The sequence below is a fragment of the Lepidochelys kempii genome, chromosome 1, assembly GCF_965140285.1.
Source record: "Lepidochelys kempii isolate rLepKem1 chromosome 1, rLepKem1.hap1, whole genome shotgun sequence".
In the NCBI taxonomy this organism is placed as follows: domain Eukaryota; kingdom Metazoa; phylum Chordata; order Testudines; family Cheloniidae; genus Lepidochelys; species Lepidochelys kempii.
The window spans coordinates 16889182-16903114 of record NC_136380.1 but is presented as its reverse complement, the minus strand read 5'-3'; the positions used below and the strand labels follow the sequence as shown (position 1 = coordinate 16903114).

Below are 13933 nucleotides of genomic sequence, written 5' to 3'. Positions count from 1 at the left end.
ATCATGCTTTATCCACGTTTGAACATCACTAGGAACTCCATCTGAAATGTATTTTATTACAGGAGTGCTTAGAGGTTCCAACCAGATTGGGTCCCCATTGTGCTAGGTGCTGTATAAAAATACTATGCAAGTGCAATGTATTTTTTACTTTGAATCCCAATCTTCTAGTGCTTTGCATACGGATGGACCCCTGTACCAACACAGAGCCCCAGTGAGGTAAACATAGAGGCTTTTTGTTTCTCAACTTTTGAGAGAAATCTCCTTTACAAACCAACCAACCAACCAACCAACCAACCAACCAGCCCCACAGAAATAAAAACCTTCAGTTGTAGTCACCTATATGGAAAAGCCCTATGCAATTGAATAGGAATAGACTCATAGGGCTACCAGGAATGTAATACTGTACTGTGCGCCTCTAAAAATTTAATAGCTAATGCTAATTTCTCTATAAGATTTTAAAACATTAATAGTGCTCTATAGTAGGAATATAACTTTGTATCAAATACCTTGTGATTGTCCAAAAACCCTGTGGAAGAGTTATCATTTTCTACTGAATTCTATAGGATTTTTCACAAGAGTGGGTTTATAGTGATGGTTGGTGTTTATATGTTGTCTTCTATAGAAAAATCTCAAAGTACCTTGTAAACTGTAAGCCTGAGAAACACATATCACTGTTCTACAGCTGGGGAGACAGAGGTACAGAGAGGATCTGGGCCTGATTCTCCCACCCTGACTCTCGCTGAGTAACATCTCATCACATAAGGAGCCCCATTTCAGTAGGACTACATAGCATGAGTCAGGGTAGCAGAATTTGACCCCAAGTTATGTGCCCAAGGTCATACAGCAGGTCAGTAGGAGGGAACAGAACTCAGTCCTGTATCTGTAATCACAGTCCCCTTTCCTGTCTCACAAACTGCCAGGGGGAAAAAAAAAGTATTTGAAACATATCTGCAATAAACAATTCAGTGACTAATACTGGCCTCTGCTGTGGTTAAAGATCAAAACGAGCCTGGAGGTGGCATCAGCCTGCTTCCTCAAATCACATTTACTCAGCTGGAGCTGGCAGGAAGCTTGAATTAATTCTGCATCCTTGCAGGTTGTGTAAGATCTCTCAGTTATTTAGGTGCCCAGGCTCTGGCATGCACATACGGCTGCTGATGGCCTAGCTTCAGATTCCCAGCGTGCTTCTTGGCTTGTACTGTCCGCTGCTCAAAATTACTTTCAGCTTCCAGCTGGTGCTCACTGGGTTGCGCTGTGTATGGTCATGCGGGACATGTGATCTCCCAATTTCTTGCCCATTGGGCAAGTTGAGTTATGCTGCTGAAGACACTAATGGCAGGGAAGGAAAGTGCCACTGATCAATTAAAGGTACTGATGGAATCTGCAAGGCACCCATGTCTAATTGTACTTGGCTGGAAAGATGATGATGATGGGTAAGACACAAAACCTTAAAAGTGGGTGGGGGGGAATTTGGAATACAATAGCTTTGGTGGTCCATTAGGAGGAGGATAACCCAGTTTCATAGGGTCAGCCAGAATATTCGTGAAGAAATTTGTACTGTTCCAACCCTATAGTCCCCTTCAAGAGGGAGTTATTGCACAGGCAGCCGAACCAGTCATAGCCCAGTTCCTATGGAATCTGTACTGCTGGGGAAGAGACTCCAAACAGAGCAGCAAAGGGGGCATTGCACCACCGCTTCCTTTCCCCATGGATGTCTGGTGTCCGGAGACTGTGTTCTCTGCACGTGCAGGGAAACGTAGGCCAGTCGGTGAATGTTCCTGGGCCCTGTGTACACTCCTGCAGGGATTCTCAAGGGATTTGCCCAGTACTACTCTGAAAGACATTGTTGAGCTAGGATTCTGATCTCCTTGGCTCCTAGTCACATGCTCGGACCACTAGACCGTACCTGTCCTCATTTAACTAAAGAGTCTCCTTTTTAGTGCAAGTGTAAATGGTCTGTGTTACTTTGGAGCAAAAGCCCACACCCCGAAGCAGTCCTGTGTGGCCTCAGAATCATTACTGTCTATTTTAAAGCCAGAATATGCTTTAAAACTTCTTGATTCTCCTATTTGAAAGATTTTAGCTAATCGCTGAATGAGACACTCACCTTGCTTTCTACCTTTGACAACTTGGAGAATTATTCATTACTTTGAGACTGTCTATTACATTTTCCTCTGGCCTTCAAGATGCAGTAGGATTGATCATCTGATCAGGCTGAAGCGTCCTTTAATCGATGCTAGTGCACAATGTCAACACCAGCACAGCAGCTCTTAATCTGATTTGAGTTCTTGTTTTTCTGTCTGCTGTCCCAATGTCTTGTTTATAACCTCAAGAGCACATGTATTCCTTAAAGGGACTAGGATTTCACCACAGCCCCCTGGAAGAGGGAAATTGGGAACTGGCCAACAGAACCAGGTCATATGCAGCCATCTCCTTACCTGTCCCATTCTGTTGTGGACATACCAGGAAAGGGTCAGGACTGAGCCCTGCTGTACTAGATTCACAGCTGGCATTATGGTCCTTTAGGTAGCTCTAATTTAATGCCTGAGCCAGAGCAATTTGAGGATCAGGCAGCCATAATCAGCTCCCCAGTGGACATGCCCTTTGCCCCTGCACCAAGCAGAGCTTGATGCAGGTGAGAATCTGGCCCAAGGATGTTCTTGTGATTAACCCACAGAACTAGGAGCCAGAAGCCTGGTCTGTAAGCTTGGCTCTGCTACTCTGTGATGTTGTTTGGGGAAAATCTGTTTAACCTCTGTGCCTTCATTTTCCCTCTGTGTAAAATGGTGATAATGCTTGCATACCTTGCAGGATACTGTCATTCACAAATTGCTTTGAGATCCTTAGGTGTCATAGGTGCAAGAAAAAAATTAATGATCAGACTTTAAGGATGTACAATATTTTCTAAAAAAATGACTCTTACACTGTGCACACAGCTGATCCATGACAAAACAGGAGCATATTACTATTTCCCCATCCTCCCTTTCCCCTCCCACACCTTTTATTTTATCTACATGTTCTCTCTTGTCTTAAACGAAGATCGAAGATCTTTGGGGCGGGTACATCAAATCATAAATCACTGGAGTACCAGAAATATTATCTGAGTAACTTAAATCTCTAGCACTGCTAAATTAACTGTCTGTTAACTAATAGCTGAAAGCCCATGCCGTCACAGGGTTAATTCATAGTCACATATGTCAAAAATAAAATAAAAGGATTAAAATGGCTGAGAACTTAATAATTGGATATAACAGACAGCAAATTCCATGTGTATGCTGGTTATGTCGTGTGGGTGGTTGTGTTGATTTGTGTCTCCAGGAGAGACTGTGCTAGAATATTTGTTGATTTGTACAAAAGTGGTGAATGAAGAGAGTGTGCTGCGGTTAAGCAGTGTGTGTGCGCATTTTGGGGTTTATTGTATGTGCTCGTTTTGGTGTTGTAGGGGTGGTTGTGTTGTGCTGGGAGAGTTGTGTGGGTTTGTGTGGTGGCAGTTAGGTACAGAGGTGTGGCGATTTGGCCACTAATCCATCATCTGCGCAGTTTCCGTCAGACAGCCAATGAAAGCTGCAAAGTAAGGGTGGAGATTGGTTGAGTTACCTCTCATATAACAATGGTCTGGGACTCTTGGCATGGCATAGATGCATGCATTACTATCGCTGTACACCACACAAGTGTAATGCATAAAGTAAAAATGGCCAAGAACTTAAAGTTGGATGATAACAGACTGAATCCCAGTGATGATTCAACCTGGTGATATGCTGAACAAAAAAGAGCTCTCAGCCATGCTTGTAAGCTGTTCCCATCACTCCACACTCTCTCTCCAGGCATTTTGGACTTTACAATGAGGCACAGATGCCTAGTGGCCCACTACATTTTTAAAAATAGCTTTACTCAGAGTTTTTTTGGCTAAAGAAATACAACTACCGTCTGTTTTATTTTTTTTGGCCCTTTATAGTTACCTTGTAGGAGACGAACTGTGGGTAGTTATGGAGTATTTGGCAGGCGGCTCCCTGACGGATGTTGTAACAGAGACCTGCATGGATGAAGGACAAATAGCAGCTGTGTGTCGAGAGGTAAGATTATGCTCTGCTCGTCAGAACGAGTTCTTACCATGAAATGTATAAATAAAATTAAAGTTTCCATGAAGTGTCATGGTTTTACAGTATAACTTGGAACGTTCTTTGACATGGAGCTAGATTGCTTTGACTTGGTACTAGATATTTAATAGTTCTGTTGGACATAGCTTAACTGCGACAGAAACATTTAAAAGAAATATCACCAATGAGTTGAGCACAGAAGTAGCATGCCACAGTGCTGTTCAAACATTAGCTAATGGATGCAGTCTTGTTAACAGAGTAAATCTTTAACAATTTGAATCTCTGTTACCTAAAGTTCCTTGTTTGAAGTAAGGCCTGCCTGCCAATGTCTGCCTAGGGACATGGTGGATTCTCCGTCACTTGCAATCATTAAGTCAACACTGGATACCTTTTGAAAAGCTGTGCTATAACTCAAACAAGTTATGGGCCTGATGGAAATAATGCTAGGTAAGGTTCTGTGCTCTGCGATATGCAGGAAGGCAGACTAGGTGATCACAATGGTCCCATCTGGCCTGAAAATCTTGAATGTAAAGCTGCTCTTTTTCCACTTGTGGTGCAGTTCTTAAATCTCTCTCCTTTTCAAATGTTGTTTACAATTCAATAATTATACCGAAGAAACTTTGAAAAACATGCATCAGAGAGAAGAACTGTGGAAGCTCTGTTATTTCCTGGGCCTTTATGGGCCAGCTCACTACTACAGAGGAGTTTTCTGGGAGTACTCTTGTGATATTGCAAAACTATTTATTCCAGGTTGTGCCAGAGGAGCCCATACACAGTGTTTATTTTTTAAATTTGGTTTGACCTATTTCTTCACAGCCTCGTTAGTGGATCCATCATCTCAGTATTAACATTCAGTTTGCAGACAGGCTTGCAACCTATTCTGGAGTTTCTAGGATAGTCCCTGTTTTCAGGGCAATCCCAGATCCCACATCTAGTTAATTTGGCTCAAAATCACTTTTAGGGCTCCCAACACATGATCCCTTGCAGCATGGTAACATTTTGATGCCTTAACCCTCAGATCTAGAGTTAGGCAAATTTGTCCAGAAGTTTCTTTCCTGAAAAACTCAGTTTTGGGTGAGTGAAGCTATTCGCAAATTTGTGTTGAGTTCACCAACATGTTTCAGCCAAACAGAAAAAGTTGAAATGTTTTCAGTACCATGGAAAGGAAATATTTTGTTTCAACCCCACAACAATTCATTTCAGTTTTTGGGCCTTTTGAAGAAAACAAAGCAAAGGCTTCACAAAATGGTGGTGGTGGTGCCTTCCTTATAATAGCCCTGTGGCTAGAGCAGTTACCTGGGATGTGGGAGACTTGGGTTCAGTTTCCTCATCTGCCTGATGCCGAACTGGGACTTCAACTTTGTTCTCCCAGCTCAAGTTTTAAATAAGTGCCCTCACTGCAAGGCTGAAGGTTCATTCTTGCTCTCTTTAGTCACACATGACGATATGAACAGCCCCTAGCCCACGAACAGCCCCCAGTCCTGAATTGTCCCAACTCTGAAATGTCCAGTCCTTTCCTGGACTATTCAGAGGAATAATAAGGCTTGTTTGCTCCAACTCATCACTTTTTAACTGGAGTTAACTATCAGTTCAGTTCAAAGGCAATGCTGGGTTGGGTTAGATTAAAAGTAAAACAAGTTTATTAACAAGAGGGGAGAGGATTTTAAGTGAGTTCCAGTATAAAGAATAGAGCTAGAAGTGGTTACAGGCAAATAGAAGTGAAAAATGCTTTCTAGCAGCTAAGACTTAACAAAGCAAGCTACAACCATTGTTCAATGTACCAGTCTACTTTCCAGCAAGATGGCTGACCTCCCCTCTGGTTGGGTTCTTCCACAAAGTCCAGGAAGATTGTCTTTTCAGATGGAAGATAACTTGGAATTTTTTTTGCCCCTCTCTTTCATAATGTAGTGAACTGTTGCAATGGATTTTTCTAAAGGTTAATCTCCCCAAAGTAAAGTTCATTCAAGCTGTGAGGAAGGCACCATGGAGTCTCCTGGTGAAGGGAATTTCATGCTGTTTTCTTCCCCTGCTGGTGTTTGTTAAAATGCAAATTGATCTGTTTCTTGCAGTCCGTTCCCCCTCCCCCTGTGTTGTAATACTGAGTGGTTATCTCCTCCCCTTGTTTACTTGATGGTCCTATTAACTTTCTGTGTAAATTGCATTCCCATTGTCACTTATTCAACCTTGGAAGTACCTTCAAGGTGGCAGAACCACATTCCTTTGTCTAGGGTAGGGTAACTTCAGCTCTGCCTGGCAGATACACTTTAAGAACATAATTCCCCATGTTTGTAAATTTGAATTTGTCCCCTGTACATACACACTCAATAATATTAAGAATCTGGCATTAGCTTTCTATTGATATCGTAACCTGTATCTACAAGGCGTCATGTATGTCATTAATGAGTTGGGGTACATCAACTCGTCAGGGCAGCTGAAACTCGCTCCCGGATGCCAGTGAGCCCCTTGCCCTGGGATGCTGTTGAGAATCTCAGGGCTCGTCTACACTGGCAATTTACAGTGCAGCAACTTTCTCGCTCGCGGGTGTGAAAGAGCACCCCCCTGCGTGCAGCAGGTTTCAGCGCTATAAAGTACCAGTGTTGACAGTGCACCGGCGTCGGGAGCTGCGCCCGTCGTGGAGGTGGTTTTTTTTAGTGCTCTGCCGTGGCTACACAAACCACATGAAAGCGCTTTAGCGTTGCCAGTGTAGACTAGCCCTCAGTTTCCCACATCCCATGCGGCTGCTCTCATCTGTGGGCAAAAGCTTATACGGGAGGCTCCACCCAACCTCCTCCTCCCTGTTTGAGAATCCTTCCCTTTGCTTTTGTCAAAATGCCGGAAAACTGAAACAAGATGTTTTGGGTAGAAGTGAAACTTTTTGTTTTGACATTATTGAGACATTTTGATTAGTTTTGACTTAAAAAAAATTTTTTTTTTGATTTGCTAAAAAGTTTAAAAAATGCCTTTTTCGGTTTGACCCCAAAATAATTTATTTATGAATATGTTTATTTTGGGGGCAATTGCCAATGAACAGAAAAATCCATTTTTTGCTCAGTTCATGATGATTCATTCCAAGTTGGGTCCTTTGTTTCTACCCAGATCGGTCTCCATTACACACAGATTTGAGATACTCTGACATATCACTTGTGTGTCACATCAGAAATGCGGTCATTAAACTGTGGAGATAGAATATGTTGCTTATAGTAAAGGAACTAAGGCCATGTTATTTAAAAGTGCATATCTTCAGATTCGACTAGTTGGTCAGTTGCTCCTTTTTAAATGCAATTTCCTAGGTTGTTGAATGGCTTTATTAAAAAAATACCATGTTGTGAACTTTCTCATAGTGTCTTCAGGCTCTGGAATTCCTGCATTCAAGCCAAGTCATTCACAGAGACATCAAGAGCGACAACATTCTACTAGGAATGGATGGCTCCGTCAAACTAAGTATGCAGAAGGCAGCCTTGATGATGACTCGAACTGTGAGCTTGCAAATTAAAGGGCAGGTTGTCCTTCCAAGGCACAGTTGTGTTGTGAGGATAGCAATAGGCAGTGACACCTATTTGCGTTAATGGTAGCTGCAGGGATAAATAGCTGTGCGCTGAGACCATAGCTTTAGATATGGTTGGGCTAGATTAAAAAGGATGACTTAGGATGGGCAGAAGAGATCTCGTTACTTGCAGACTGAGCACCATTAGTATGAAAAACAATGAACTAGCATTGAGGGGGTTCCATGTTTTCCATCTTTACAAACTGTCAGTCATGCCCACTCAGCCTGGGCTCTGAGAGTCAAGCTGAGTTCTTTCCTTCTTGCACATTATCACCAGTGGTAAAGATTCTGCATGCCACATTATGTCCTTAATGTCACCTGTGCAATCATATTGCTTTCCATGGGGTGGCACAGGGGTAATTGGTTGGAACCTAGTAAAGAACTCTGTTGATGGTGTACTGGATGGAAGAGAAACCCGCTCCAGGGTTAACAGGAGACATAAATAAATAAATAAATAAACCTCTGCTTTAGTCAGTAACACGAGCAGATATAACTCCAAATTCACTCTAGGAGCAGATCTGCTGAGTAAGAAGGTGTCATTTATATTTTTTACGTAATCCCTTTTCAGAGTAGAACTGCAGTTCAATATCCCACTGTTTTGACTTTGTATCAAGCTATGAATAGCTAGCCAGAGGCAAAGATGCCATGTGCGTTATAGAATTTTTTTTTAAACTGTATTCTGATAGCTGCCTAGTGTGGATTAAGTTAGAAAAGTCTCTCTGTGAAAATGGTGCAGTAAGCTTTCAGGCTGATTCTCTCAATGGCTCCAATACAAATGTACTCAGTTGTAACCCATAGATGATTTTTCTAACTATTAGCCTGGGTGCAAGGCTCAACCTGGGATCTAAAATTTAAGCTGTGTGTGTTCTTCCCCCTTACCTCAACCTGAAATAAAATTCTACCGGCAGAACTTTGCTGGTAGTTATGTTTCTTCTTTGAGCAGATGCAGATATGTATTCCACTTAGGTGTGCGTGCACCCAGTGCACTAGAGCTGAAGAAATTTGCCTAGCAGTACCCAAAGGGGGCACCACTCATGCCTCATGGCCATAACCCCTCCCTTAGCTACATGAGGCAATGCTGTCCTGACCCTCCCTCAGTTTCTTCTTACTGCCTGTGGCTGGAGTCGGAGCCCTGTGTGATCTTAACCTCATTACCTCTCAACTAGTTTACTATTTTCCCTTGTGTGTAGTTAGAACATAAGAACGGCCATGCTGGGTCAGACGAATGGTCCATCTAGCTCAGTATCCTGTCTACCGACAGTGGCCAATGCCAGGTGCCCCACAGGGAATGAACAGAACAGGTAATCATCAAGTGATCCATCCCCTGTCGCCTATTCCCAGCTTCTGGCAAACGGAGGCTAGGGACACCATCTCTGCCCATCCTGGCTAATAGCCATTGATGGACCGATCCTTCATGAACTTATCTAGTTCTTTTAGTTTGTAGTAGCCTTAGTGTTAGAGTAGTGTTAGTTGTGGTAGTTTGTTTCCTTGGTGATGACCCCATCAATGTTTAAACATTGTCCTTTCTGTGGAGGAGCGATCTGCACATCCAGTGCTTGCTCTGCCTCGGTGAGGCCCACATCAGAGTGTTGTGGGATTGGCAACTCGTTTAAGAAAACAGACTCGAGGTGTGGGACCTTTGCCTGAAGCAGCCCCTGCTTGAACAGGCCTGCTTCGGTACCAGGGCCCTCACTGGGTTGCAGATCACCCTTGGGTTCTGAGAGAGCTGCCACTTCATGTTCTGGAGCAGTCACCTCTCTAAAGAAACTGAGGAGCCCTACCTGCTGACGGCGCCGAGGAAAAGGTCCCATGACACCAACTGAGATTGCTTCAGGTCTGGGGGTGACTCTTCTGCCTGACCCAGGAAAAGCGCGGACCAGCACAGAATTGTTGCCGGCGCGTGGGAGGGCACAGGTACCTCTAACCCTTCCCCGGTACCAAGAAGGAAGGCTAGAAACCCTGTGCAGTTGACTCCGGTTCTGGCATCTTGAGTCTGGTACCGACAAGGGAGATACTGATACTGACTGTTTCCACATTGGTGGTGTATCAGGCAGCTACAGACCTCCTCTGCCTCTTGGTCCCAATCTCTCCTTTGGTCCAGAACTTCGCCAGGGCTGTGTCATCTGTAGCCCTGTTGATTGAATGAGCTGCTGAGCCCTCGGGTCTGTTGGCACCATACCCCAATGTTCCCCTTCCACAGGTGTTGGAAGCAGGGTCGGTGCCAGAATCAGTACAGGGACCTCAGTACCAGGAATCTCCTCTTCACTGCTACCGTTGGCTCTGCAAGTGCTTCCACGGCGGCTTTCACCTCCCTCAACGTCGGTACCGTCAGACAGTCCGGTACTGCTGCTGACTTCGGGCCCGACAACGCTTCCAGAACCAGCACGCTCAATACTGATGGTACCGTTTCCATGGATAGCGCCTCTTCCTGACTTGTTCTGGACGGGGGACTCATCAGACCAGTTACTTGCTCCCTCTGGTCTCACTTCACCCTTTTTTCCAGGATCCCAAGGCTCCTTGGCAACTGAGTCAGGGTCGTCGTTCTCCTGCTCTCCATGGCCTGACCAGCATTGGGGCCCTTTGATGGAACGTTACAAGTACCAGGATTGGTGCTTGTCTCATGATCAGGAGGGAGTCCTGTGGCCTGGCACTTACTGGCCATTATCCATGTCAATGGTCTCCATGGAATCCATGGGATGTTCCTCGGTTGCAGAGGTCCTGCTCTTCATTTTGCTTTAAGGCAAAATTGCTGGCCAGGTCTGCAGTGATGACCATCATGGTACACCGCAGTCCCAGGCTCTGGGGGTCCTTCTCCCTGAGGAGCCTCCGCAGTCTTTCCATCTGGGTCCATCAGCCCTGGAACAGGATCTGGCTTTGGCTCAAGTAAGGGCCTAGTCTTCGTTTCTGGACAATTCTGTGCTGCCTGGCTCATCCTTGCCTTAGGTACCGGAGGATTTTAAGGCATACCGAGAGCTTTTGCGGGGCATAGCTTCTTCCCTCAGTATCCAAGCGGAGCTCTTGCAAGAGAATACCCACTAATTAGTGGATATCCTGCAGCAGTCTGCTCCTGTGAGAGATGCCCTCCTGTCAAGTATGCGCTCCTTGAATGAACTAAGGCCCTCTGGAGCATGCTGGCTTCGTTACCACCTGCAGCTAAGAGCATTGAAAAGTGCTGTTTCATTCCCATGCAGAGATTTGAGGGGTTTTACTCCCCTCCAGCCCCAAATTCCCTAGTTGTAACTGTGGTGAATGACAGAGCCCAGCAGGGTAGTCCCCCAAGGATAGGGACTCTAAATGATTGGACCTCCTGGGCAGGAAGATTTACAACTCCTCTTCCTTATGGATGCGAATTGCGCATAGCTTCTTCCCTCAGTATCCAAGCGGAGCTCTTGCAAGAGAATACCCACTAATTAGTGGATATCCTGCAGCAGTCTGCTCCTGTGAGAGTTGCCCTCCTGTCAAGTATGCGCTCCTTGAATGAACTAAGGCCCTCTGGAGCATGCTGGCTTCGTTACCACCTGCAGCTAAGAGCATTGAAAAGTGCTGTTTCATTCCCATGCAGAGATTTGAGGGGTTTTACTCCCCTCCAGCCCCAAATTCCCTAGTTGTAACTGTGGTGAATGACAGAGCCCAGCAGGGTAGTCCCCCAAGGATAGGGACTCTAAATGATTGGACCTCCTGGGCAGGAAGATTTACAACTCCTCTTCCTTATGGATGCGAATTGCTAACTAGCAACCCTTGTGGTCCAAGTATGATTTTGTTAACTGGACAGCATGTCAGAGTTCACAGACCAGCTGCTCGAGGCCTTGTGAGAGGAATTTTGGGCATTTGTCACTGAAGGCTGCTTGGTGGCTAAGGTGACCTGGCAGCCTGTGCTAGACATGGTGAACACTTTGGTCTGGGTGACGGCCTCTGCAGTCACCATGAGGAGGGCTTCCTGGCTGCAGAATCTGGGCATTGCCCCTGCTGTCCAGCAAGCCATTGAGGATTTGCCCTGCAATAGCCAACTGCTGTTTTTGGACAAAACTGACGAGAAGCTGTATTCCTTCAAGGACTCCAGGACTACCCTGCGGTCCTTGGGGGTGTACACACCAGTGGGGCAGAGGTGCCACTGAGGCGTTCAGCAGCAGTATCGTCCATAGCACACATTTGGCCAGCCTTGCCCTCCTCCAAGGCAATGGGACAAACCCAGAAAGAGGGATAGATTCAGCAGGAAAAAGCAGTTGGTCTTGGGGTTCGGCAAGTCCACACACTGTCCTCCAAGCGCCCATTGGGCCTCCTTGGTCCAGAGCACTGTTCCAATCATTGCTCCTCTCCTCATCTCCCTGCTTTGAGGACAGGCTGGCCTGCTTTCACAATGCTTGGGGCTTGATCACCACCCACAGCTGGGTCCTAAGCACCATCAGATGGGGTTATGCCATCCAGTTCCTCTCCACAACTCCTTCCCACCCTCCCTCCCCATCCCCCTTCAGGGCCCCCTCTCACGAGATATTGCTCTTTGAGCAGATCTGCTCTCTGCTGGCTTTGGAAGTGGCATGGTTGTGGCACAGCTGAATGAGGAGGAAGAACAGTGTTTGGTGGCTGTCCAACAAGTCCTCTTTAACAGTAGAGGACCCTCCACCAGGGTGCCCTATTCAGTGAAATGGAAGTGACTTTTGGTGTGACCATTAGCCCGCAGAATCCAACCATTGGTGACCTCTATCCAGGGCATTTTGGAGAACCTGCCGCACCTTCTGTCATTGGGGCTTGTATTTAGTTAATTGATAGTATATCTGGCAGCGATATCGGCATTTCATCCCCTCCCCCCACCCCCAATCATTCAGGGAAGATCAGTTGTCTTCAGTGCCACGGTAGCAAGATTCTTAAAAGGGCTTCTTCATCTGCATCCTCCATTCCTAGAACCAGTTCCCCTATGGGACCTTACCTCATCCTCGCAGCCTTAATGGGACCTCTGTTCGAGCTCCTGGCATCTTGTCCCTTCCCGCTTGTGTGTCAGAAAACTGCTTTCCTGGTAGTGATCACATCCCCAAGGAGAGTGAGAGAGTTACAGGCTTTGATGGCAGAGCCTCCTTATTCACAGTTCTCCAAAGACAAAGTGACCTTATGGCCTGCATCCAAAATTTTTTTCTGAAGTGGTTTCTCAGTTTCATTTGAACCAGGTGATGTATATACCTGTGTTCTTTCCTAAGCCACATTCATCTCCAAAGGAGCAGCATCTCCATATCTTAGATGTCAGGCTAGCCTGACATCTGGACAGGCCTAAACCATTTCATGCTTTGCCTCATTTGTGTCGTATGCAGATCGCATGAAGGGTCAAACAGTCTCTGCAGAGACCATCTCCAAATGGATAGCATACTGCATCAAGACTGCATAGGAAATAGCTCTGGTTACCCCCTCTCCACGAGTGTGAGCTCATTCTGTGATGGCTCAAGCAACATCCATAGCATTCCTCAGTGACGTTTCCATATTGGACATTTGCAGGGCTGCTACGTGGTTATCGATACATACGTTCATGAACCATTATGCCATAACCGCACGTTCCAGGGTGGATGCAGGCTTTGGTAGAGTGTCCTTGCAGTCATCGTTTAGGTAGACACGGATCCTCACCTCCTGGCGGGCTGCTGCTTGTGAGTCACTCAAGTGGAATACACAGCTGTGTCTACTTGAAGAAGAAATAATGGTCACTTACTGTAACTGTGGCTCTTTGAGATATACTGCAGACATGTATTCCATGACGCACCCTCCATTCTCTCTGCATTCGAGTCTCGTTTCCAGGCAGTTGGTGCTAAGGACCTGAGGGAGGGTTAGGACAGCGTGGTCCCATGTAGCCAAGGGAGGGGCTGTGGCCACAAGGCACAAGTGCTGCCTCTCTATGGGTACTGCTAGGGAAATTTCTCCAGCTCGGTGCACTGGGCGAACACGCACTTACGTGGACTATACGCATCTGTAGCACATCTCGAAGAATCACAGTTCCAGTAAGAAAACATTTCTTATGGTGCACGAGGCATGAAAGAAACCAGCTTGCTGTGTTGGCTTTGCAAGGCTAACAGGAGTAAACACTTGTTTTAATCAGCAAAATAAGCAGATGAGTTGAAAAGACATGGGGATCAGAAATCTTTGCTTAAAGGTTCCCTTCCTACTTTTGACCATAACTGAATTTAAATGTCTAAAAGTAAATTAATTTTAGTATGGACATAAGCGTTCACACTGTAAAGCAAATACAGCTAGATGGGATGACATATCTACTGTGGAAATAATACGACTGTGACACATCTGATGAGAAAAAACATAG

General features: G+C 45.6%; 1 protein-coding gene across 10 annotated transcripts in view; it reads left to right on the top strand.

Annotated features, from left to right (window-relative positions):
• PAK1 (p21 (RAC1) activated kinase 1) overlaps positions 1-13933 on the top strand; it is a 121125-nt gene that overhangs the window by 95890 nt on the left and 11302 nt on the right. For all 10 annotated transcript variants that reach the window (XM_073335307.2, XM_073335342.2, XM_073335313.2 and 7 more), the window contains 2 exons: positions 3956-4073; positions 7439-7538. In XM_073335307.2, coding sequence (XP_073191408.1) covers positions 3956-4073; positions 7439-7538 — 218 coding nt within the window. The remainder of the gene's footprint in view (positions 1-3955; positions 4074-7438; positions 7539-13933) is intronic.